Source organism: Panthera onca, chromosome B1 (assembly GCF_046562875.1).
Source record: "Panthera onca isolate mPanOnc1 chromosome B1, mPanOnc1 haplotype 2, whole genome shotgun sequence".
NCBI lineage: Eukaryota > Metazoa > Chordata > Mammalia > Carnivora > Felidae > Panthera > Panthera onca.
This window is the reverse complement of record NC_138342.1, coordinates 168,761,477-168,788,072: the sequence shown is the minus strand read 5'-3', so window position 1 is coordinate 168,788,072 and position 26,596 is coordinate 168,761,477. Positions and strand designations below refer to the sequence as shown.

The 26,596-nt window shown below is 53.2% G+C and overlaps 1 protein-coding gene across 3 annotated transcripts in view; it reads left to right on the top strand.

Moving 5' to 3' along the window:
* The first annotated feature begins 2,953 nt into the window (after positions 1-2,953).
* The window catches only part of GFRA2 (GDNF family receptor alpha 2), a 96,994-nt gene continuing 73,351 nt past the window's right edge, over positions 2,954-26,596 (top strand). Inside the window, exons 1-2 of one of the 3 annotated variants that reach the window (XM_060653353.3) lie at positions 2,954-3,159; positions 20,827-21,141. In XM_060653353.3, coding sequence (XP_060509336.1) covers positions 3,099-3,159; positions 20,827-21,141 — 376 coding nt within the window. In that variant the 5' untranslated portion in view covers positions 2,954-3,098. Of the gene's footprint in view, positions 3,160-14,838; positions 15,620-20,826; positions 21,142-26,596 lie in introns of those variants that run through there. The other 2 variants (XM_078445463.2, XM_060653354.3) reach the window with 2 other exon arrangements.

Sequence of the window (26,596 nt, the reverse complement as noted above, 5' to 3'; positions counted from 1 at the left end):
CTTGTCTCCTGGGCGCCACTGCTGCCACCCTCAGGCTGCAAGCTTCTGCTCTCGGGTGGCTGGGGCTTGGCTGGCCCTTGTGTGCTTGTTTGCTGCCATTTCTCCAGGCAGATGGGGACTGCTGGCTGTTTGTCAAGTTAGCAATTAACAAGTAATTCATTAGGTGCCTAATGAACAAATTATTAACCTGGCAAGCCATGTCCAGCTGCTGACTGGGAGTGGGGGAGAAATGACTATTAATAAGGTCTTGGAGTGGCAGTTGTGGTTTAGTGGTTAAGGCATGGGCTGGGCGACAGGAGATGTGGGTTCTGGACTTTTGGACCAATTGCTTTACCTCTCTAGGCCTTAGTTTGGCTGCTCACATGGTAGGAGTAATAAAGCCCTATTAGTGGGCAAATGAAATGTCAGAAACAGTCTGTATAAGTACAGGGTATTCAGTTATATAAACTCTAAGGCCCTTCATTCTAACTTCCTCTGATTTCACCTCCCCAAGTCAGTGTAAGGATACCAGGACCATCCCTATAACCCCTGTAATTGCTAAGTGTCACTCCCAACTTACTATGTGCCTGGAGACATAGTATATGCAAGGACAATACAGGGCAGGGAGCATGTGTATAATGTGTCCCTGCTCTCGTGCACTTGCCATTTGTGGACCTACCAGACATTAACACACAGCAACTAACTAGAGTATGAAGCAATTTGTGATAGGGCCAAGAGCCACAGAATTTCAGAGGGAAAAAAAAGAAGTGTAATCCCAGGTGAGCAGGAGCCTTGCAGGAGGGCAGGGACTTGAAGAACGACTTCATTGTGTTTTTCTGATTATAAAAATAACATGCGCTCATTCCCCCAAATCTCCAAATAGAGAAAATTGGAAAGAAGAAGATAAAGATAATCCGTAATCTCATCAGCCAGAGATAACTGCTGTTGACATTTTTGTGTGTATCTGGGAAGGATTTTGACAGGCAGAGATGGGGAAAGGATATCCTAGATGGACGCAATGTTTTGAGTGAAAGCTCTGGGCTGGAGGAGGGTAAGACCTGTGGTGGGGGCTTTGGGAGATGAATGTGCAGACCGGGCAGGCTGGAGCAGGGGTTCTGGAGCAGAATGGAATTGGTAGCCGGTGGCGGTGAGGGGAGTGGGGAGGGCTGAAGAGGGCTGGAGGGGCCAGACTGTCACGGCAGAGGGTGTGTGTGAGAGATAGCGCCTTGTGCATCGGACCAGAAGCCCCAGCCAGCAGGCCAGCCCTCTGCTCTTCAATCACACTCCTGATGCAATGGAACTTATCGATGTAGCTGTCCCACTTAGGAGAAATACTGCAAAAACCCCGGCAGGAAAAATAAACAAATATGAAGCTGTGGCAGAGCTGCCAGAGGGAGTGTGGGGCCAGAGGAAGAGGCAAAGAAGGCCTGTATTTAGTGTGACCGGCTGAGGCTGTTTCAGCTGTGTGGGCAAGTCTGCACAGGGGATAAGGGACCTGTTCTGCTTTGTCCCCCATCCAGCAGGGGTGACGTCCCTTCAGAGCCTTGTCTTATCCCTAGGAGACATCTAATCCACAGATACTTTTTGTCTCATAGCAGCAGAAAGGTTTATAGTTGGCAAAACTCTTTTCTATGAGATACTTAAAAGGGTTTTGTAGGAGGCAGAGTTTTTCTTTGGTTCATCACGACAAAGACATTGATGGCACCACACAGTCCATCTCTTTATCCACATCCCATGTGTCAGATGGGACCATGTAATTGGTTCTGGCCAATGGGCCATGGGTGAAAGTGACACGGATCACTCTGGCCAGCTGTCTCCACTCCAGCTCTTTCTGCTTCTGCCTTAGTGACTCAGGAGGGGTTTTGTTCCAGGAGGAGCAGCCACAAAATGATAGCGTGTCAGTCTGGATCCCTGAGTGACTGTGTGGAGCAGAACTCCCTGCAAACTTAAGCTGAGATTGTCGTATGAAGAAGAAAGAAACCTTTATAACACACCCCATGGAGACTTCACAGTTTTTTTTTTGCTGTAGCATAGCCTAGCTTAACAACCCATTTTGGTTGACTGAGGCTTGACATCTTACATTAACAGTAAAATGAATACCTTGCTCTGGACAGCTTTCCACAGTTTATTGTTGGGCAAATTCACATCTATCATTTCGATCCTAGGAGCAATTACATATTCGGGAATTGCCCCCTGGCAAGAGCTCAGGAAGCATTCATTCTTAATGTAATGACTTCCTTAAATCTCCACTGCTACACACGTCCAATGTTTAATCAATCCCTCTCCCCACTATGCTCTAATTCTACCACTGGTTAGCTTCTAAATGTGTTACACTTATTTGAATCTTTTTAATGTTTTATTTATTTTTAAGACAGAGAGAGACAGAGGGTGAGCAGGGGAGGGTCAGAGAGAGAGCGAGACACAGAACCTGAAGCAGGCTCCAGGCTCTGAGCTGCCGGCACAGAGCCCGATGCGGGGCTCAAACTCACAAACCGCGAGATCATGACCTGAGCCGAAGTCTGACGCTTAACCGACTGAGCCACCCAGACGCCCCGTGTTACACTTATTTGTTCTTCCATCTGCCTCCCCACAACCAGGTTGGAAGCTCCTCGACGCTGTCTTATTGAAGACAGACAGTGTTTGTTGATATTGCACATCAGGCAATTGCAGCAGGCACTTCAGTGATGGCAGAACGATCCGCCAGTTGTGTATGGGCAGAGTAGGCCTACCATCACTGTTTTCTTAAGGGGCAGCTAAGTTAGGGGGCTGGCCCAAGGTCACACAACTAGTAAGTAGCACAGCCAGGAATGGGCCCCATCTTTATGACTAACAATCACAGCCTGTCGACTGTGCAGGCGGTTTTGAGGACCAGAGGAGATACTGCCAGGGTGCTTTGTGAGGCATTCCCATGATGTTTGCATTTCCTGTTTCTAAAGGCCAGTAAGGAGTCCAGTGTGGTGGTGTTAGAAGCTGGAGAGGGGCCTGGTTGGACTAAGGAGGGAGGTTGAGAGGACTGGGGCAGGGGCTCCCTGGGGGAGGAGGCCTTGTCTGCCATACCCTCAGCAGCAGGATGGTGCCTGCAGTTTCGTGGATGCTCAATCCAGTGCCCCCTTGAACAAATGGGAAGGAGTGAGCAGGCGAAGGGCGGCAGGAAAGGAAGCTGCAACCTGAATTTTGAAGGTACAGATCTGTAAGGGGGTGTGTAGGATGGGGAACAGGCACGGGCTCCCTTCCTACCCTCCTGCTATCTGCATGCATCCCCTGGGGTCCACGTGGTGTCTGTCTCCTGCCCCTGTGGAAATGCTGGGGTTGGGTTGGCAAGCAGGTGATATTACGTGTGGCGGGCTCATTGTTGCACCTGTACAGTCCATTTAAGCACTCCCAGAACACTCATTAACAATCACAACATCGGTCATGGGGCCTCCCCTATTCCTAGCTCCTCATGGGGCTGGGGGTGTAGAGGCAAGGCCTTTCTCATGCTCTGGTGGCCTGAATCTCATCCAAAGAGTAGATGGATGGAGCACACTGGAGTGGTGGTCCAGCAGGGGCTGCGAGCAGCACCTCGGGAAGAAATGCCTGCTCCCTCAGGGCTGATGGCAGGTGGAAGCTCTTGTGTAGCAGGGATTGGTTCTAATTAGTCATCAGATTCCAACAGGGGCTGGGTGTTTTTCTTGGCACAGTAGGTCTCTTCCAACAGACCTGTTCCTGTTCTCCTTTGGGGAGTGAAAAGGTCTTTGTCTTTTGAAAAGCTCTTTCACACCCTCATTGGACACTCCTGGTGTGGCTGGGTATCTCAGGGTCAGCCATAGTGTGATTTGAAGGGTGAAGGGAGTGGCTTCCCAGACACCTCCCAGAACTCCAGATCTTAGGACCAGAGGGCATTCAGAATTCATCAAGCAGCACTTGCAAATGGATTAGATGAACTTGCATGCCCACTGCAAGTGACTGGTTCCGGCTGCCTGGAGCACTGCATTGAGAAGTCTTAGCTGCGACCAATTAACAGTATCTACCTTGGTTAGGAGAGGGGAGGGGTGCATGAAGGCAGATTTGCCTTCTCAGATCTCATTTGAATGAATCCCTTTCCCCTGGTGCCTGATTTCCGCTATTAGAGAACCATTACGTCCCGTTAAGACCTTGTCTCTCTGTTCATATTTCTTTAAAATGCATGTGTGTCAAAGAGGAATACCTAGAAGGTATTGAAGAATTCAATGATTGATTGATTGATCAGAATTGATTGCAAAAAAAAAAAAAAAAAGACCATTCTCAGTTTTGCTAGTTCTGGAAAATGCAATGCACTGACAACCTTAAAATACATGGATTACCACTTGGCTTAGGATCTGTTTATCAGACTGCCTCTGAAGTGGCAGTTGCCTGAAAGGCAGGTCAGTTTGGTGGAAGGCAAGGCTGGAAACTGGAGAACCCCCTCTCCCACAGGGTATGCCTTGCAGTGGGGACACCAGGGGTCAGAGGTATTGAAGTGTTGACCACCTGGGGGAGGGTGCAGATCAGCTCTACTCTTTTCAGTTCAGAAACCCTTTCTTGGGAGAGACCGGTGTTCCTGGCACTCTTGCCTATTCTCTGTGGGCTGTGTCTTCATCACCCATTTTGGCGGGGGAGTCAGGTTTGGGGAGAATTGAGGTTGTACCTGCCCCATTTCTTTAGAGTAAAAATTATTGGAGTTGCTGGGCTGAAGAGCAGGGGGTGGGGGGATTACATGCTAACAAGTAAGAGCCAGGCAGTTCATTGTGTCGATCGGGAATTCTAATGAACTGTTAATGTACTAAGTCATTATAGACCTAGACTTTAAAGTGAAGAGTATAAACCAATCTAGCTTGAATTAAAAGAACTTAAGTGGCAAAAAAAAAAATCCTTCGGTCAGATTTATCAATTTTTCCTAAGGAAAACCGAATGGGAGGAAAGAGAAGCATTATAAATGGGTCAGTTAGATCCTAGTGAGTCCTGTAACAGTCCAGTAAAAGAAGTGTTTTGACCCAGGTCAGTGATCCTGTGCCTGAGCCTCTGTGCTGAGCTTAGGTCAGGAAAGAGGCATCATTCATTCATTCATTCATTGATTCCAGAAGCACACACTGGGCACTGATTATGTGCCAGCCTCTGGGAATATGGGGATAAAGAAGATGTAGGTCCTGTCTGCATAGAGGTTTGAGTGGGGTGAGGAGTATAGGCAAGAAATCAACAGGCATTTTTGATAGAGCATGAGTGCTCAGCTTTGGAGATCTTGGTTTTCATGTCTGAGGAAAGGGGATGTTCCTCTTTACCATGGAGCTCCAAGTCACTGGAGCAGCCAGAGCTATGCCAAACAGTTCACTGGGTGTGGGTTGCTCACTCCTGAAGCAGATGGGGAGGCCCCAAAACTCTCCATGGGGTAGGGGCTGCCCCCCAAAATACTGACTGCTTCTTGCACCAGCAGAGTGTCTCAGACATTTCAGAGTCAGTGTCACATGCAGCGTCTCACTGGATCTTCCTTCTCTTCTGAGAGGTCTCTTCCCTGAGGATGTTAAGGTCACAAGCATAGCTGGAGTAGAGCTGGGGCTGGAAACCAAGTACATTGGGCTGGCTCATTCCATGGGGTGAATGGGGTGGAAGATGAACTGGGGAGTTGGGATGGATCAGAGACAAGGAGAGGACAGAGATTCTAACACAGACTTCTCAACTTATGTATGACTTAATGATGGTACAACTTACAAATACTTGACTTTATAATGGTGTGAAAATGATACGCATTCAGTGGAACCCATACTTTGAATTTTGAATTTGGATCTTTACCTGGTCTAGCGACATATGGTACAATCTTCTCTCATGATGCTGGCCAGTGACAGTGAGTGCAGGTCCCAGTCTGCCATGCGATCATGAGGGTCAACAACTGATGCACTGACAACCATTCTGTATTCATCTACAGCACAGTGTTTAACCAGTTACATGAACTATTCAACACTTTATTACAAAATAGAATGGTTTTGCCCAAATGAAAATGTTCTGAGCACGTTTAAGGTAGGCGGGGACAAGCTAGGACATTCAGTAGGTTAAGGTGCATTAAATACATTTTCTACTTATGATATGTTCATCTTATGATGGGTTTATTGGATGTAACCCTATCGTAAGACAAGTAAGGGTTGTAGTACAAAGTCTGTCCTTCCTTCCTTCCTCTTGTTCTTTCAACTAGGAAACCCAACTATGTGCACTGTGCTATGTCCAAATGGTACTGGACTCTTTTTCTTTTTTTAAGTTTATTTATATATTTTGAGAGGGAGAGAGAGAGAGAGAGAGGCAAAGAGAGAGGTAGAGAGAGAATCTCAAGCAGGCTCCACGCTGTCAGTGCAGAGCTCAGCTTGGGACTCCATCCCAGGAGGAAATGTGAGGAATCGATATCCAGAGTCTGACACTTAACCGACTGAGCCACCCAGGCACCCCCAAATAATACTGGACTCTTAAAGGTGGACCTCTAAGCCTAGTCTGGGCCTCCTTCCACAGTGCCACACTTCCCAGTTGGGGTGTTGCCCCAGGAGCCAGGTTGCAAGAATATGGAGAAATGGGACCACCCCAGGCCTGGGAAGATAGAAGAATCCTGAAGCTCCCCCTCCTGTCAGCAATGCAGACTCCCTAGTGTGGGGCCAGTGGATCTGGGGAGGCCCAGGCAGTGAAAGAACTCAGCCAAGGCAGAACAAAGGAGATAGAAGTTTATTGAATACACTGCAGGACAGCAGCAGGCAGGCAGGACGGTAAAGGAGAGACTCTGCCAGGAGGCAGTGGTGGGAGGCTGCAGTTAAGCAGGGAGTGAGGAGGTATGGGAACGTATGGAATGTTCCTTTTTTGGTACCTATGCCTGGTTGTTAAGTAGCCCATTGGTCAGCTAGGGCCTTTGGCTATTTTGAGATGGGTCACCTAAGGAGTCTGTTTGCACTCAGTCCTGGGGGTCACTGTGGGCCCCTTCTACCTTATTCAAGTTTCCACTGTTCAAGCCTACTGCTTAAAGGTGGCCTCCAAACCTGGTACAGTCAGTCCCTCCCCATCCAGGGAGCAGGGACCCACCCATTTTTGGAGTAGGGAGGCAGCAGGTGCCTGGACCCCTGGGAATGGCCTGCTTTGCAGATGTGATGACTTCCTCCACGTGATGACTTGGGCTGGGGAGCAAGAGGTGGGAACGGTACCAGATGGCTCTGGTCCCTTCTGCGGAAAGCAGACAGCGCCAAGAACCCTGATGTCAGAGAGGTTGATGGGCAGCTGGCTGTCCACGGGTGTGGGCAGCCTGAGGGGACTCCTTGGGGGACTTGGGGGAGTCTTGGGGGACTCCTATACAGGTTCCATCCTTGCGGACACGGGAGCTCTGGGGAGACAGATTCCACTTTGGCGTAAGGAAGAACGTCTCAACGATCCAAGCAGTTTGGGACTGTGGAATGGAAGGAGAAATGAGCACCCTGTCAAGGGAAATGTTTCTGTGAAATTGTCTTAGTTTTTACAGTTAAAAAGCATTTTATTTTTGTTTTATTTTACGGAAGTGTTTGAGGAAAGGTTACCTCACAAATAGGAAATTTGGAATCAGTTATATCTGGGTTCAAATCCTAGGTTGGCAGCTCACTAGTGACCACGGATAAGTCACTTGGTGCCTTGACTTTTAATTTTTTTTTTTTTTTTATCTGAGAAATGCTCACCTCAGAGACTGGGGGCCGAAGGGAAATGAATTTACAGAAAAAAGCTTTGTAAGCTGTTGAATGCCAGGCATCTGTTGGCTCTCTATTCTTGTTGTCCTGCAAATTTCCTTCAACCCTGACAGCCCGAGGGCTCAGGATGATTGAAATTCTACCATTAGCAATTCATTCTTTTGGGTTAAACATTACCCCTCCCCCTGGTTGCTGTTGGGGCTAGAGAGGATATCTGGAAAGTATAGTGCATGGGGACCGTGGAGTGAGGAGGAACGTTTTGGATGATGAGAAAGTTCCAAGGGTGAAGAGGGTCAGGGTGAGGAAGGGGGGCCATGAAGGTAAATGTGCCCATCTGTCCAAACTCTACATTAGGCCTAGGGGAGGCATGTCTGCTCAAAGAGGGATATTCTGGTCCCTGTTTTCTGTCCAGAGCCCCTTCTGAGCTGCCTTCCAGCCCCCTGGAGACTGCCCTGGGCCCTTCGAGTGACAGTCCATTTCAGACCTAGCTCCGGTGCTCCACCCACTTTGCCAGGCTTGGCTAAATAAAGACATAGTCCCTGTGGGGAGCTGCTGGGTCTGAGAGTTCTCCTGGGGGGCAGCAGGCAGCAGGAGCAGGCTCCCCACAGCTTAGCAGAAGCAATCACTGCCCCTCTCCCTAGATTCTGCCTCTGACCTTGGGTAACCTGGCAGATCGCCAGTGCCTGAGAGCTGGGATGGGTGTGCACACTCAGACAGGCAGCTGGGATCTGCCAAGCACAGTGCTGGCATGGGGACAATGCTGGGGTGTGGCCTGGATGGTGCCAACATAGGCAGAGCAGTGCACTCAGGGCCAGCGGGGAGGAGGCTTGACAGTGAGCTGGGATATTTTAAGCTGATGGTAGCTCACCAGAAGGACCACTTACCAGCTCAGCTCTGGTCTCCATTGGGAAGTTGTGAAGTGGGCAGAGGAGAAGTGGGGTTTTGCAGTTTTCTCAGGACATCTGTGACTTCTAGTGAAAGAGTTTAGAGAAACAGTCCTTCCCAGACCTGTTCTGGATGAATGAAAGACACTGCCAAAAACTATTGGGTCCCTTTTCCCTCTCCTCCATGATCTCCTATGTAGGAGAAAGCAGCAGAGAGGCCCGGCACCCTGGTAGGATGAATGCTTGGTTTCTGTGTTAGAAGGGGAAAGCTCACTAGACCAGAGTGTGGGAGGACCTGCTTTCAAGTCCTGGCTCTGCCACTTGCTGGCTGCTTTGTGACCTTGGCCACATCATGGGACATGTTCAAGCTTGAGTTGGTTCACTTGGAAGAGAAGTTAATTCTGCCACGCCTTCCTCTCAGGGATGCTTATAAGAGCTTCAGGATCTTGGAGGAGAAAGCCTTGAAACTCAGAAGTGCTATATCCACATAAGGTGGTTCTGATAGCTCCCTGCCCAGTAACCATCTGCATTCCTGCATTCCTGCTTCAGCAGCAGCTTCCTCTCCCTCTGATGGGCTACCCCAGGGCCTGGGGACTCCTTGGCATGGGTGGGGCTGCAGAGATGTCTCTGAGGGCCTGGGGAGAGGCTAAGTAAAGCCAGATTCCCACCTCCTGCCAGTGCCTACCTCAAAAGAGAATGATGAAGCATGGAGAACATTGACCGAAATCAATTAGAGAAATCAATGCCCCTGAGTGCAGTATGCATTTCTTCCCTCCTAATATGGTCCCACCCACCCTGCCTCAGCAGCCCTGTTCACTCTTTGGGATCAGAGAGTTTAGTTAAATCCCTGCTGGTCTTCATTCCCAGACTAGTTCTCTCCTGCCAGGCTGGGCATCAAGGATCTGGAGTGGTCCTATGGGGATGAAATGCTGGTGAGGGGGTCAGCCTGCCATTAGGAGGGAGACAGGGGGCTGGAACAGGGCTGAGAAAGGCCCCGGATGAGCTGGGCACCATGCAGCTATGCCATGTTGGACAGGATGCTTTCTAGGCTCTTGACTTGAACTCCAAGGATGAGGCCAAACAAAGCCCGCAGCAAAGAAAAAAAAAGAAATTTCAGTTTTTAGTGTTTTCACACTGTTGCTGGTCAGGGCAGGGAGAAAGGGAGTATTTAAGATGCTCTGAATTGGGACATGAAAACTTACAGGCTGGAGAGCCATCACTTTGCTTATTTATTTAGGGCACATGGGTTACCAGAGAGAAACCCTAGATCCCAATTGCCAGAGTTCGAATCATGATTCTGCCACTTAAAATATGACCCTGGCCAGGTTAAATCACTTTTCTTGCCTCAGTTTTCTTATTTATAAATGGTGCTGTTAAGAGTACTTGCCCCACAGAGTTATTACAAGAATTAAAGAAATATCAACATGTACCTTGCCATAAAGTTTTAATTATTTTTTTCATGACAGAGACTGAGAAGTCAGGGCTGGTCACCTTGTCTGTCTTGACCGCGGAGTAGAAGGCAAATTCCCTCCTCCTGGGACTCCATGACGAATCTGTCACCAACAGCTTAAAACTTTATCTTTACAGTGCCTCTGACACCTTTTCCTGTCCCCGCCCACCTCCTCCAGTCCTTGCCTACCACTTCCTGTCTACGCCCACCACCACCTCCTCTTCCCCCCACCCCTCACTTCCTCCAGCTCTTGCCTACCACTTCCTGTCCAGCCCACCACCACCTCCCTTCCACGCCCACCTCCAGTCCTTGCCCATCACTACTTCCAGTTCACGCCCTCACCTCCTGGTCCACACCTGCCATTACTTCCAGTCCCTGAGTCTTTCCCTCCTGCCACACCCACCACCACCTCCTGTCCTTGCCAACCGCCTGCCTGCTTGGGTTTTGGGCCCTCATTACCTTAGGCGAGACTGTTAACAATTGCCTCCTAACTTCTCTTATCTCCATCTTTCACAGAATTGTCAGATCAATCTTCTGAAAATACCATTTTCATCACGTCACACGCCCTCTAAGAGACCTTCAGTAGCTTGTAGGGGAGCAAGTCCAAAGCCTTCCCCGCTTGGTCCTCTACTATGCATCCCAATGGGACCTTCCAGATTTTCTCCCACCAGCTCCTCCCAACCTTTTCCCCTTGGTTCCTCCCCACTCTTGGCCAGCTCAAACCTTTACCCCTGTGATTTTACCTTGGCTGCCCCTTCCCAGAATGCTGTCCCCTGTGTTCAGTCAAATTCTACCCATCCTCCAGGTCCAGCTTGAGTCCTACTTTCCCAGCAAGTCCTGAAATCCAGTGGCACTAACTCTTCTTTTCTCTTACTTGGCCCCAGTCAGTGTTCCCTTGGGTTGCTTACTCTTCATGGGTACATGACCTAACTCTATGTGTAAATGCTTCCATGGCAGGAGCAGTCCAACACTGTGTTGGGGATAGAAAAGGGGTCCAATAAGTCGGTGCTGCTTGATTGATTGCAGGAGACTGGTGGGCTGCTGTTCCATGTTTGTTCCTGACATGTCTTAGCTGACATTTTTTTTATCCCTGGTTGGCTTTTATCTCTGGGGCAAGGGAACACCCAGCTTTCTTCCCTCCACTGAAGGAAAGTAAGGGATGAGATTCTGTGGGGGCAGTACAGGTCTGGTCAGCTGAGCTCTGTGGTTACTGCATGTGCACATGCCTGTGTGTGTAAGCGTGTGTGTGTACTGTGGTGGGGCTGCAAGCTCCTGCCCCAGTCCTTCTTCCCTCTCTGCTTCTATTGCTCTTGTCCTCCAGAGAATCCACTCCACAAGATGCGTAGGTCAAGAGAGATGAGGCAAAGGAAGAAACAAAAGGCCTAAGTGTTCTCCTTCCTTCCCCTCTGCACATTATAACTTCTGGATCTTTGATGGTGGAAGGGCAGGCAAGGTGGGTGGATGGGCACGAGAGTTACCTGCTGGTTAGCTCAGGGCAGCTGGGGTGGGCTCAGGAAAGCAGTCTGAAGGATACAGTACCTGGGGGTGTGAGGAAGTACATCAGTGAAGCCCAGGTGCTTTTGTTCACACATGCTCACTTGCCTTTCTCCCATGACTCCCTCTTGCAAGATTTCCTATCCATCATCCTCTACAAAGTAGTCTCTATTTCCCTTGAATAACTATAGCTTTTTATCTTCCCTTCTTATTCCGCACTAAGTTTTATGCCTTGTCATAGGTACCCAATTCTTTTTTCTGGATCCCAGAGGAAAGGGGTGACATTTTATGAACAACTGCCTATGAACCAGGCATCTGACTAGCTACTCTGTGTACAGTATCTCATCAAATTTCCTTAAGATTTTTTTCATCCTCATTTTATAAAGATTTTATAGATTAAATTGTCTATGGCTAGTATGTGTTCCTTTGTGTTTCCTCTGCAGATCCTGGTGGGGCGGGAGGCTTACATATAGCATGTGCTCAGGAAATAATGGTGTGGCACCTGGACTCCGCCATATCTAAGGGCAACGTAGGTTGAGGGCTGGGGTCAGCAGAGGGTGGGCTGTATTGGGAAAGGCTTGTATAGACAGGGAGGAAGAGAGGGCCCAACGCCAGAGGGCCCCACAGCCACAACAAGCTCAATGGTGGTCTGGCTGGTGTTGTCTAGTGTCCTTGTTAAGGCCGGTGATGCCTAGTCCCTGAAGGGCCTCAGCCACTCACCTCTTGCTACCAGATTCCCCTCCTGCCAAGAAGACAAGTCAATGGGAGCCATGCCTGGTGTCCATTGCTGCTTTCTCAGCAACCTTCACCAGAAAGGGGGTCAGGCAAAGCTCCCACATGTGTTTCAGAAAGTTGTCCTTCCATATATGTTTATTTATTTTTGAGAGAGAGAGAGAGAGAGCGAGAGAGAGAGAGAGAGAGCACGAATGGTGGAGGGGAGGAGAGAGAGGGAGACACAGAATAAGCAGGCTTCAGGCTCTGAGCTTTCAGCACAGCTGTCACAACCCAGGAGTTGTGAGATCATGACCTGAGCTGAAGTCCTAAGCATAACTGCCTGAGCCTCCCGGGCACCCCCAGAGAGTTGTCCTTATGTCTAGCCAGGGTTAAAAGACAGTTAAAGTTTTAGAGGAGAAAGAGCGATGTGTTGATTTGGGAGCTGGGAGTAGAGTTAGCCCTTGGAAGAGGGAAAAGCTGCATGGGATACCAGAGCGTGGGGATGGTGGAGGGAATTTGGGCTACCAGAAGTCCCTGAAGTGGGGCAGGGGAGGGAGAAATTTTATTTGCGGGAGCCTCCTAGCCTCTGGCCTCCAGTCTCCCCAGACTCCCCAGCAGCATAAGCCCTATGGGCTTGTTACCCTTTCATCTATACTTTTCTGAAGCTGCTTCCTTAAGTCCCCGAATTCTGGAAACGAGGCAGGGAGGTCTTGTCGGTTGTGAAGTCTTTTCCTAGAACAGAGAGGCCCAGAGGAAAGGCAGGGAGGTCTGCCCTGAGGAGGCTTTCCCCAGCTCTTACCCCAAGCATTCTTGGACCCCGTCTCCCACTCCTTGGGTTCGGCCGCACCTCCATACGGCATCATTCAGTGGAGGGCAGGGGGAGGGGCTAGGGCTCCCGCCAACGCCCCAATATCAGCAAAAGGAGAGAGGTATTCGAAGAAGACCCGCGCGCTGTGCTTCCAAGGCTGGGGATCTGTGTTCCCGCCTAAATCCGCAAGATGGAAGTTGCTCCCTCTAGCTCTTCCACTAGCGAAGGCTGATGGTTTTGTGAGTGACCCTTCCTTTCGAGCCCAGGTCGATTTCTAGCGTTTACTCTTTTCTAGAGACTTGTTCATTTAAACATGCATGGTAAAAGACACCACCAAATACACCTTAGATCCGGTTTTGAGTAGCGCCGAAAGTTTACGAGGCACTGGGTGTACCCCACCCCAGCACCCGGGGTGCGCGCCGAATGTAGGAATGTGTGCACCAAAGCCGAGGGACGCAGGCAGCTCGAACGTTGCTGAGGATGTGTCAGGAGGAAGAGTGAAACTGGGGTGCCTGGCGTGCGTGGGCGTGTCCCCCGCGTGTCCACCGCCCCGCCGCCTCGCCCCCTCTTGCTGGAACGTGCCAGCAACCTCACCTCTCCTTCAGCCCTTTCCCAGCCAGACGCTTCCTTTTTGGTGCCTCTGGGCGTTTACTGTAAATTCCGTGACTAAAACACGCCGGTGAGCCCGGCCCATCGACAGATGGATCAATCGCCCCCTTCTCGGCTGGGGGAGGGGACCCCTCCCGGTGCCTCCGAAGCGAGGAGCTGCCGGTTGCCTCAGGAGAGCTCTCGGAGCCCAGCCCGTCGCCGAGCGCGGGCCGCCAAGCTTGGCACGGAGCCCTGGGCCGGGTCGGTCTCCGGAGCGCCCCCCGGGGTGGGGTTCCAGCCCCGGACCGATCCCTCTGGTGCGGTTCGGGCAGGTCCGCTGTTCTAGGAGGCGGTCAGGGCGCTCAGGCACCACGGCCTTCCTCCCGCACCAGGGGAGGAGAGACCATTGGGGAAGGGGAGTCTCGAAGGGCTGCAACGCCGGGGCATGCGGGGCGCCGGGGGTGTGTAGGGAAAGTTCTCGAGCCCCGCGTGGAGAGCACAGGTGTATGCGTGTTCGGGGCTGGACCTGGGCAGGCAGGCTGCGCGGGGACGCTGGGGGCTGGCGCTGGAGGGGGTCTTTCTTTTCTCTAGCACCTTCGGGGAGACACTCTGCTTGGACTCCAGGGTCCAAGGACGCTTCCGCTTGAGGAGGGTGGAGCCCCTCCTCAGACCCTGGCCACCAGGCCTGGGGGGTTTTCGAGCGCCCCTCCCCCACACCCCGGGATAGCTGGGATGTCCGGGACTCCCCACGCCCTCCGGCCTCAGCTGAGCCTCCCCAGGCCTCCAGGACCCGTGGGCCGAGGCGGCGGGGGCACGGGCAGTGGGGGTTGGAGGGCGCAACCCGCCCGCCGCAGGGGGAGGTCTGGTGGGGCGGCGGGGGAGGGGAAGGGTGCGGAGCCTTTGGTGGGCTTGAGCCGTAGCCCCGCTAGCGGGTCAGTTTCCGGCCAAGGCATCAGGTCAGTCCCGAGAAGGGCGGGCGCCAGAGCAGAGGGAGTCAGCGGCGGAGCTCTCCTCTCGTCCAGCGTTCCCCGGCGCCACCGCCACCGCCGTGTCGCCACCGCCGCTGCAGAGTGTCGCTTCTCCGCCGCGCTCCCGCTCCCCGCGCCGCCAGCCGCCTGGGAGCCCGAGCGCCGAGCCCCGGGCGGAGAAGAGGAGCCCGAGCGCCGAGCCCCGGGCGCGAGAGCCGCGGCGAGGGAGCCTCGAAGGGGGAAGGGGGGGCGGGCGGAGGGAGGAGCAGGGAGAGAGGGAGAAGGGGGAGGGAGGAGAGCGAGGGAGAGCTGGAGAGAGCGAGAGCAAAGAGCGAGAGCCAGGGAGAGGAGAGGGAGGGAGACGAGAGAAAGACACACGCACGCAGATACACACGGTCACTGGAATTCCATTAGAAAAAAGTGAGACGAGCAAGGGTTAGCGGGAGAAGATTTTTTTTTGTTTGAATCTTTTCTTCGTCTTGGTGCGAAAGAAGCGACTCCGGGCTCTCGTCCTCGAAGCTCCCACCGGATTGTTCCTTGGCGCTAACACCCGTCGGTGGATTTCTCTATTTGCATTTTATTCTGACCCCCACCCTTGCTGCTTCCTTCCAGCCCTTCACTCTCAAATCGCCTCTCCCCCACCTCCCCAGTCCGCTCCTGGGAAGCGCAGGGGAATTGGACCCGCGGAGACTCGCGCCTTCCCCGAGCAGCGGAGGGGAGGACAGAGCGACGACCGGGCTCTCGGCTTGTAAAGCAGATATATCCTCACATACGTGTATATTTCATTTTAGTGGGCGAGAAGGGCGTCGAGAGGCAGCCCACCGCCCTCCTTACCCCCCACCCCAGAGGCGAGAATCGCAGGACTCGGGATCTTCATCGGGTGGACTAGCTTGGGATCTCCGCATTGGATTTGGGCTGATTATCACTGCTTGGCTATTATTATTGTTGTTGTTATTATTATTTTTTACCCAAGGGAGAAAGAAAAAAAAAACACAAAAAACTGTGGGATTTATTTAACATGATCTTGGCAAACGTCTTCTGCCTCCTCTTCTTTTTAGGTGAGTACCTGCGGGCGGGGACGGAGGAGGGCCGTTTGTCCGCGGGAGCCTGGGGGGCCGCGCGGGGCCGCGCGTTCGGGCGCCGGCAAGAAGCCGGGAACGCGGCGGGCGAGCGGGGCGCGGGCTGGAGACCGGCGGGGAGAGCGCGCCGCGGAGCGAGCCGGGCCCCAGCGCTGCCGAACCGAGCGGGGCCGGGCGGCGAGGATGCGGGCGGAGGGACGCGAACCGCTGCTGGCTGGTTACGAAGGGGCTTGGGAAGGAGACGTGGAACACCCTAACCATCCCCGCACATACGCACGCACACACAGGCACACTCGCTTACTCGCACACAATGCTACTAGCATTCATTTCTCCCAAAATAATGGATTCAAATTGCGGCAACTTGAGAAAGAATTGCAACTCTTGATTTGGAAGAGAGGAAGGTGGGTGGGGAGAGGCACAGTGTCGCGGAGAGAAAAATCATGCCAGTTCCATCTTTCTTGTCGGCTCCCGGATCGACTCGGGCGGACAGCATGGGTTTCTCCAGGAGCTCCTGCTTGGACGTGTGTGGGGGCAGCGATGGCAGCCATCCCCTCACCTGCCAATCAACCTCTGGAAAGTGCATCCCGCTTCCCGCACCCGGAAATCCTTTCCAGTGGCCCCGCTCCCTGGAACACTTTTCAAGTTTCTCCCCACCCTTTGCCCTTCCTGTAGCCCAGACCCAAGCCAGATACCTGGGCCGGAGTGGAGGGTTTGGAGCAACCATTCACTGCCTATCCTTCACCACCTCTGGCCGCGGGGGCACCCTGTAGTTTGTAGGAAGAGGAGGGAGGTCAAAGTTTGCTTCCTTGGATGAAGAAAGAGAGGGATGTTGGAAGAAAGAGATCCGAACAAAGACCAGTGCCCATTCTGTAAGCCCCCTCCTCCAAGGGCAGGGAGGAGGGGCTGCCTGGTGCCCCCGAACCTTGGGCAGTCTCTTTCCCACCCAGAATTCCCAACCTCTCACCCCCTTTTGTGCTATGTGAAATCTCAGTTGCTTGGGAAATAGGTTCAGAGAGAGCATTCTGGGAGTGGAGGTGAGGGAGAAGGCGTTTCTGAGGCCCTGGGCAGACCTGGAGTCCCAGGCAAGGCTGCTGCTCTGGAGAAGGTGCTCCAGAGAGGGAGCTGGGGAATGCATGTGTTGAGGGAGCACACATCTGCTTCAGTGTGGATGCTCTTCCCACCATCCTGGCCTGCGATTAGCCAGTGGTGAGCCAGGCTGCCAGGCTGGGTCCAGAGTGTACCCTTTGCCTCCTGGTGGAGGGGAGAGGGGAAGGCCTGAGGAGGTAGGTGCCTATCCTGGAAAGATTTGGATGGTCTAATAAGTGCTCTCTTGACTTGAACAGGGGATTTGAGTCAATATTGGTTGGGCACTGGACCCTTTGTCCACCCCCATCCTTTGCCCCTTCCCAGAAACTTCCTAGGGGGCTTGGCCCTGCTCTAGGGTATGGCCTTGGAGGTCCTGCCTTCCTAAGTCTGAGGCAGCTCCTCTCTTGGGTAGAAGAGGGTGTGGGAAGGAGCTGGAGAGGTACTCCAGGCCCATTGTGATCCTGCAGCCCTTCCTGGCTACCCACTGCAAGTGGACTCTCATTCCAAAGGGGTTGTTATAAAACCTGACCTTTTCTCCCACTGCTGGTCTGAAAATCCAGCTTTTTGGGATCAAGAATGAGCAGGGCCAAGAAGAAAAGAAAATTATATTTCAGGAAAAGCAACCAGATTGTGCGCTGCTGAGCTGTGTACACCCCAGAGGGGGCTTCTAATGTCCTGGGATAGAAAACAGCAATATGGGCCCCTTAGTGCTGTCTCGGCACAGAACACCATGTTGCAGGCAGGCTTTTTTCAGCCGAGAGGGCTGAGGAGTTGACTTTGTTCTCATGATATAGGTGTATGAGAGCATGCATGCATGCATGCGTGTGTGTGTTTGTGTGTGTGTGTGTGTGTGTGTGTGTGTGTTTGCGTGTGTCAGAGATGGACCCTGGGGGCTGAGTGGTGAGAGGAGGAGTAAGAGCAGGGGGTCAGCAGCCCTTTTGGTCAAAGCCCTTCCCTTGAGATGCCCCTTTCCAAAGCCAGGGCAGGGGAGGGGTTAACTGAGTGACCACAGGATATTGGAAGGCTGTGGGTTAGGCCCACCAAGGAGGAAGGGATACGTTGTTATTAAGGAAACTTCAGCCTCAGGGCCACTTTCCTGGCAAGGATCCTACTGTTGGGAGTTGGTTGGAAATTCCACTTGGAGGAGAGGTTTTGTGGAGCCTGAGACTGGGTAGGCAGTTTCAGTGTGTGAGAGGCACGGTGAAGCATGTTCCCAGGAGCACAGGTCTTCAGTGAGCACCCCCCAAGGTTCTGAGTGAGGTCTTGGGGTAGAGAGGCCTTTCTGGCCAGTCATCCTGACCTCCAGTGTTGACATGCCCAGGGGGGAGAATGAGCATTCTGGCTGTTGCCAAGATGTTCAGTACAGCTCCACGTAGTCTCTCGGTCCCCCTTGTCTCTAGAAGCTGTTCCACATGTCTTTTCTTGATGGATCTGAGTTTTTTCCCTGACCTAGAACTTGGGAGCATCTCCAGGGTACCCTCTGACCTTTACTCTTTTGGAATTCCTGGCCCAAGGCTCTCAGTTGCTATTTCTTTCTCTTGCTGGGCTTGATTGGTTCTGGGGGTCGTGACGCCAACTAGAAGAGCCAGGGATAGGTGCAGCCAGAGAGTTTGGTGAGAGGATTCACTGGCTCTCTGCAGAGCATCTTCCTGCCCCAGTCACATGTGCCCGCTGGCAGGATGGGGGAAGCCCTTGCTTTTGGCACAGGAGCCCAGGATTCTGTGAGGATTGTTCCATGGGGCTCCGGGCCCCACCTGCCGGGCATGCAGGGTAAATGCCTTTATTGCCCCAGTCCCCTAGGCCAATGTCCTGACCTTTAAACCTGCCCACAATGCTCCTTTCTCAGTCTGTCTCCGACAGTGCATCCTCAGGCTCCGTCAAGATAGGAAGGGAGAAAGCTGCTGGGATGTTGGGGTGAAGTCAGTGGAAGTCCCAGGGCTGGGTTATTCTTGAGCAGGCAGGCTGGCTGGCTGGGTGGGGGCAGCAGGTGCAAGTGAGGCTGGGTCAGCTCAGCTGGTTGTGGGTGGCCCACATGCACCGAGTCTTGCTCAGGGACCTAGGAATTTGCTGAAGCCAGGAAATAAAGCTGCTGCCTCTGCTTGGGTGGAGGACACCTCTCCAGCCAGTGCCTGGGCAGATGCCCCCACTCCATGCTGGCTTCTTCTCCGGTCTTGTCTCAGCCTGGCCACAGCCTTCAGCTCTTCCTGTCCTGGGGCAGAGGTATGGTCAATGGGAGAGGTATTATCTTTTGCTCTGGCCTACCCCTTCCTCCTTTACTTCCTTTTCTTGTGGGTGGGTGTCCTCCCTTCCAGCAGCAGATTCCTTTTCCCTCTGCAGCTGTAGGGAGTGACAGGCTCGTGGTGCAGTGCTCTGCCTCTAGGTGTCGCTCTCTTCCTGCGGTAGCACCCCCCCCACTGTGAGCAGGGCCTTCTGGGGGAAGGAATGAGAAGTGGCTGTTCTGGATAGGGAATGGGGTAGGGTGTGTGTGGGGGATTCTGAGGAGGGGACTTCTGGCCTAGGATCTTACAATGTTTTGGGCTGGATGGAATGGAGGAGGCCTCCCAGATCACTCCTGGGTCTCGGAAAAGGCAGTCTTGGCTCTGGTGCACAGAAGAGCTTTTTCTAGGGCAGAATCTGGAGTGAGGGGCTTGGAGAGGACAGGGAGACCAGGGAAATGTCTGTGTCTAGAGGAAACCATTTTGGGAGCTTGATTTTGACAGGACCAAGTGAGCCCTTCCCTACCCTTCACTTCTGAATCTTTTTCCCTGAGCCCCTTCCTTCAGAGGCCTGTGGGTTTAGATGCTCTGAGGGTGATGGGTAAGAAAGGTGGCTGAATTCTGCTTGTTCACTTTTGGAGAGGTGAGGCTCCATGTGCAAGGCCAGGGTCTGAGGAGGGAAGCTCTTTCTCTTTTGTAATTGGCTTATTATTTGGCTTTTGGAAAGAAAAAAAAAAAAGGAGAGACAGAGGGGGACAGGGTTTCAGGGGAGGGTGGAAAGAGAGGGAAGAAAGAGAAAAAAAATAGTAGATGCTATAGAGAGAGAGTGAACAAGAGCACAGAGCTATTCCAAGAGCAAAGGTGATGGAGAAATAGACCTTAGGAGGAAGTCAGAGAGAGAAGTGTGTGAGAGAGAGACATGGAAAAGGCCCGTCCGGACACACACACACACACACACACACACACACACACAGGAAATCGAGTTGCTTGTCAGGCTTGCCTGCAGCACTTTCTGTCAGTGGGGCTGGGGTAAAGCTTGTCTACAGAAATCCTGTTTTCAGCTCTCTAGCCAGTGTGCAGTTGGACTGGAAGATGTGGAGGGTTGGGCCGGGGAGGGGTAGCTGCTCCCTTCCAGGCATGCAGTGCCTCAGGCCACAGGCTCAGGCTTGTCTCTTGGGGTCTTCTCTCAGGGTCTGGGAACTTAGAATGGACAGGTTAGGAGTCTGAGGGATCTTTTCGGCCTGTGTGTGACCTTGAGTTGTTATCTCCCTTCTTTAGGTCTCAGTCCCCCCACCCCCCCAACCCCATGGTAAAATGTGGGGGCCGGACACTGTGTCTCTAAAGTCCTAAAAGACTAGGAAAGTTAAATAATATTCTGCTGCTTTCCTGGCTTAGCCCGGCATGTTGGCTGGACCTCTGGCTGGAACTGAGGTTGATGGAAGTTTGGGCAGCAGGAAAGTGAGGGTCCCCCTCGGCATGCTCAAGCAGGTCCTGCAGCCCCCAGCTCTCTGCTGAGGCTGTGACCTTCTTCTCTGGCCTCCTCGTCTTTTACAGGGTCTGTGGTCTCTCCGAAGGATCTTCTGGCTTTCCCGTGCTCTGCTCCTGGGCCCAGGGCTGTGGGGTGACAGGGTGGAATCGGAAGGGAATCTGGTAGAACCAGGGCAGAATGACAGCTCGAATTCTCCTTCTGGTTTGAGGAGGGGTGTTGGTGTCTTGGAGTCCTTTCACAGCTCTTCCTCTGACCGGCTCTGTGGTGGCCTTGGTGTGCTTTGGAGTAAAATGGGTGTGGAGTTTCCCAGAAGGGCGCAAGCCCCCAGGCCTGCATCTTGGGTCAGAGATGACGGCGGCCCTCATTCATGCTTGTCTTCCCTCCCCACCACCCAGACGAGACCCTCCGCTCTTTGGCCAGCCCTTCCTCCCTGCAGGGCCCCGAGCTCCACGGCTGGCGCCCCCCAGTGGACTGCGTCCGGGCCAATGAGCTGTGCGCCGCGGAATCCAACTGCAGCTCCCGCTACCGCACGCTGCGGCAGTGCCTGGCGGGCCGGGACCGCAACACCATGCTGGCCAACAAGGAGTGCCAGGCGGCCCTGGAGGTCCTGCAGGAGAGCCCTCTCTACGACTGCCGCTGCAAGCGGGGCATGAAGAGGGAGCTGCAGTGCTTGCAGATCTACTGGAGTATCCACCTGGGGCTGACCGAGGGTAAGCCCAGCCGGGCCTGGCGGGGGGTGGGGGTGGGGTGGGGGTGGGGTGGAGGGATGCGGTGGGATGGGGGTGGTGGGGAGGGCTGCGCAGGGCGGAGGGCGGGGAGGTGGGGCAGGTTCAGGGTAGGACTTGGTAGTGGAGGGAACTGGCGAACTCTCTGTCGCCCCCTGCCACGGGGGCCTAGAACACAGGAAGTAGGGGTTGTCGGAGTCAGCCTGGAGACATGGAGGAGGAGGGAGAGTGACAGCTGGGAAGGAGACAGGGCCAGGTGGTGGGAGAAGAACGAGGCTGGAGAAAGGAGAGAGTAGGGTCGGGAGAGGATGGATGGACTGATGGACGAGTGAAGTGGTAACAGAGAAGGGGAGGCTGGGGTACCCAGGCAGATGGAGAAGGGAGGGTGGGTCCTGTGCATGCAGAGCTGTGCTTCCAAGCAAACCAGTCCCTGGGACTCCCCGGAGCCCCGGGCGCTCAGCGAAGGGCAGTCCCATTTCTGTTCTTCCTGCTGCCAGGACACCTGCTCTTCAGGTGGCTTCCTGACTGCAGGGCTGGCCTAGGCACCTTCTATAGGGCTTGGGGCAGTGTGTGGGCAGCAGGCCGCTTCAGGTCCCAAGGTGGCACCTTACCAGCTCCCTCCCCTAACAACCCACTCCACACACCCCCATCCTCCCCTCCAGACTACAGTGTGGGGGATTTGTGTACAGTGCAGGGGGATTGGCCACCTTGGTTAGACGTTCATTTCTTGATTCAACAGCTGTTTATTGAGAGGTTCTCATCTGCCAGGCCTGTGGGAACAGTGGAGAACAAGCTGGGGTAGCCTCTGGCTTCTTGGAGCTCAGAGTTTGTGGGGGGATGTGGATAAGTGAGGGGCTTTCTGTCACTTGGTGGTATGAGTGCTGTCAGAAAGCACTGGTGCTGTGGTAGCCCAAGGCAGCCTCTTATGAAATCTACAGAGTCTTCCTGGAAGAGGCAGCCTCTGATCTGAGACTAAGGAGTGAGCTGCAGTTACACGGTGGGGGGGAGGGAGGAATGTGGGGAGAGTGTGGGAGGTGGAGGGGAGCTTGGGCAAAGACTCCCAGAAGGGAGTTGCCGGTCTGCAAGTGACTCAGTGTAGTAAGGTGGGGGGTTGGAAGTGGGGATGGGGTGAGGAGAGGGGAGGGATGTGGGACCTGGCGGGCAGCAGCTTGGCCAGCTGGCCAAGGACAGTGGCAGGAAAGAGGGAGGAGGGTTCAAGAGCTATTTAGGAGGTGGAATCAACAGGTCTTGGTGAAGAGAGAGGACTCGAGGAGGGCAGTTTTCTCTTTTGGGCAACTGGGTTGGTTCATAAGAAGCAGCCAAGGGGGGAGAGCAGGGAGATGATTCCTTTATTTTGGGGCACATGGCTCTCACTGGCCATGCCCTGCACACAGCTGGAGCCCAGGTGGGGAAGTGGCGCTGGATATGGAGATTGAGGAGCCACCATTAGCCTGTAGGTGTGACTGGGGCCATGGGAGTGGGTGTGCACACACTGAGAGGAGGGCAGGGACAGAGCCCTCAGGACTCCCAGCATTTAAAGATGTGCCAGCAGGGGAGGGAGAGGGACCTGCAGAGGTTGGGGGGAGGTGTTGGGAGAGAGGTGGGAGGTATATCAGGAAACCTGGGGAGGAGAGAGGGTCCACAGTCTCTAGGACATGTCCCTCATGCCTTTGGGGTGAGCATTGTAGGTGGTTGCTGGGAGCAGAAGCCTGGTTGGGGAGTGAATGGGAGCTGGGGGCTGGGAGTGGTGACTGTGGATGTCTTCTAGAACTTTGGTGTGAAGAGGAGAGGAGAACAAAGGATGACTTCTTTTGTAAGAGGTGAGAGGGTGGAGCAGCTTGAATTCTAAGGTAGACTGGGAGTGATAGGGATGTCGAGGTGAAGAGAGAGGGCTGCACTGTGGAACAGTGCCCTTGATTAGCCTCGGATGGAGGAGCAGGGTGCTGGAGGGAAGGAGGAAACTGGGATCTGGTGTGAGGCTGGAGAATGAGGGATTCCTGACCAGTGGCCAAGATGGTTCCAATCCGCCTTGAATTTGGAAGTAAACTGGGCATGTAATTATGAACAGTGTTACCACCATTAATAGCAAAGTAATTCCTCATGTGTAGGTCTCCTGTTCCTAGTAGCTTCGAGTCCTAGAACTAGAAGTGAGCAGAGAGGGAAACACTGCCACAAAGCGCGTGATGTTTATTCTCTGCAAGGCAAGGAGCGGTCTTCACCCGGAGGATGCCTCTGTAGTGCGTGAAAACTGAGGTTCCTAATTCAACAGCTGGCTTGTTTAGTTTCTTGTTTTCTTTCCCATGGTCTTCAGTCTCAACCCAAGGGAGGCTGGGTGGCACTTGTGGGTGGGCTTGTTGAGGGCTTGCAGGACGGATGCACTGGGGAGGGGACAGAACTGCCAGCTGGAAGAGCCAGGTGGGCCACCTGAGGGCCACCAGAATGGCTCCCTCTGGCATCACCGTGTCAGAACACCAAGAACCTTCCTGATTGCAGCCAGGCAGTGAGGCATTTGGATGATAGCAGTGTGCGTTCTGTGCATTTATGCTGCATCCTGCCATGTGGTCTTCAAGGCCCTTTCAACCCAGGAATGTCAGCCTGGAGAGGCGTGAGCTGGCTTGTTGGTTCCCTTACCAGGCAAACGTCTGTGTAGCCCCGACTGTGTGCTTCAGAAGGTGAGAACACAGATTCAGCCATGGTCCCTGTGCTGGCAAGCATACAGGCTAGGAGACCCCTCCCCTGGGCCAACTCTAGAAAAGTAGACTCCCTGCTTTTCTCCTTCCTCAAAACCTACCCTGCCCCCATTCCTGGCTCTTAGGAGTCAGAGGTATTTTCTGCCCAGGGTTGGCCAGGGAAAGCTGAGAGGCCTTTTAACAGCAGGTAATGTTCCTGTGAGTGACAGGATCCACCTGAGGGTTAATTATTCATGGTGTGGGATGAGTGGTCTCCCTGGGGGAGGCTGTAAGCACTTCCTCCCTATTCTTTAATAACAGTTAATAACCTGGCTTGGGCCTGGGGCAGGGTGGGGGATTGTGGAGTGGAGAGATCTGTGCGGGTTTGGACTTTGTGGCTTCTCCTTGGCCCTGGCTGGTGGGTGCGATTCCTCTCTTCTCCCTCCACCTGAGGCTGAGCTGTGCCTAGTCTGAGGTCCTTAGCAGTGGATAGAGCTGGCGGTGGCAGGACTGTGGCCTCTGCTCAGGTCCTAGATGGTCCCAACTGCAAAGACCTAGAGATCATTCCATCCCACTCCCACTTTGATGGGGAAGCTGAGGTGCAGGGAGGGGGGCTGGTGGGACCAGGGCCTCCCGGACTCCTTATCCAGGCCCCTTTCCAGCTGCCCTGGAGAGATCCTGTGGTCTCAGGCTCATCTTCCCCTTCTGTCACACCACCACAACCACCAGTATCTTACATGGTGGCACTGTCACTGTTGGTTGGCTGCATGGGGGATTTGAGACCACTTCTTGACTTCTCCAAAAGTGGCACTAAAGTTTGAGGTCATTCTGCTCCTTCAGATGTGAAGAGCAAAGGCCTCTCCCAGGTCATGGCCCAGGAATGTGACATCCTAGATCTAGTTTAATCTGGTTGCCAGGATGCCCGTGTGGCCAGGTCTCTGATTTCCCACTGGTGAATTCTGCCACAGGAACAGGCAGCATGGGTTGACTTAAATAGGATGGACCTTTTCCAGCCAGTCCTAGAAGAAGCTGTTTTCCCCAAGAGATTCCACCCCCGCCCATCCCGCCCCCAGTCAGTCATACTAGCTGATCCATACCCGCGGGCCTAGCTTTGCCAGATAAGGGAGGGAAGGACCTGGTCTGGGGGAGCAGTCTGGCTGGCATAAGACTGACTCTAAAAAGTTAAACAGCAGCACTACTTGTGTAAGAACAGTTTGGTTCAATAACACTTTTACTTTTGGAGACAGTATTCATAATGTTTCAGTACTTGGACTCTGGAGTCAGCTGCCTGGGTTTGAAACCTGGCACTTACCAGCTGTGTGACCTTGGGCCAGTTTCTTAACGTCTCTGTACCCCAGTTCTTTATCAATAAAACAAAGGGTAGTGCCTATCTCATAGACAAGAGAATTAAATGAGTTAGTACACCTAAAGCACTTTCAATGGTGCTGGTACATAGAAGGCTTAGTGTAACATCATTTTTATTACAAAAAGCTCTTGTATTATTTGGCCCTAACAAATAGCAATGGCTGGTAACCCCACCACCGGGAGTTTCTCCAGTGTCTGTGGGTAGAGTGGAGTTTGCTGAGATGGTACAGCCCTGTGACAGTCCAGGGGGAAGGTGGGATTGGGACTGGCCTGAAAGAATAACCTTTGGATAGTAAGAGACCACTTGGGCACCCATTGTGTGTAACGCATTTGCTGGGTGTTGCAGAGCATGAGGGTATAGGGTAAAGTGAAGGGTGGAGGACATTTCTCCAGGGAGAGAATGAACATCTGGGGAATCTGTACCATTTTTGGGGGGTCTGCCAGATATAGCAGACAGATGCCTTTCTCTGTGAACCAGCAGAGGGCTGGACAAGCCTGGAGTGCTAGACTCTGGGTGACCTCATGGGCCTGGCTGAATGCGTCCCTTACAGGCAGATTCCAAGCCCCCTCTTCTGGATGGCTGGCACCTTCCTGCAGGTGGCCCCCATGGATACCACCCCACATGTACTCTTCTTTAGGTGCTGGGCCCTGGGTGGATAGGAAATCAATGTGTGAAGCTGTGGGTCATCACCTGTGTCCCCCGCCCCTTCAACACAAACACGCAGTCTGAGTGATTACCCATTGATTTCTCCTCACAGTAAAGTCTCAAGAGGATATTTCCTCTCCTGCTGAGGTTTTGGCAAAGGGCGGGAGTCCCCATGAGGAGGCAGTGGGTCTCCAGGGCATCCCTGTGCCATTTATCTCCTGTCACTCGCTTGCTTTTCCATTCACTGAATCTCTGATGCACCCAGAAGCCTCGAGGAGAAGTCTGAGAAGCCATCAGGTGGCAGGGAGTCAGTCAGACAAGCTGGGGATCAGGATTCCACTGAGAAGACCTTCAGCCCTATCATGGTGACATGATGGGAAGCAAAGAGGAAGTTCTCTGCCCTTACGTGGCCTGGGCAGAGCCAACCTAGTGTGACGAGAGACAATGCTGGTGTGAGGGTCAGGGGACCAGAGTCTAGTCTAGCTCTGCTGTGAGTAGCTGTGTGATCTCAGTCAGGTTGCTTCACCTCCCTGGCCCACCTCAGGGTCCTCGCTTGTGAAATGAGGAAGTTGCACTGAATGACTTTGGAGGGACTTTGGCTTCAAATCCTGTGATTTATACCTGACCTTCCATGGGCACCTCCCCAGTGCCTTCTTTCAAGAAGCATTTGGAAGGCCTTAGAAAGGGCTGGACATGCAGGGAGGTCAGTAGAGGAGAGTATTGGCAGTACTGACCTGCTGTGGGGACTTCTCTAATTGGT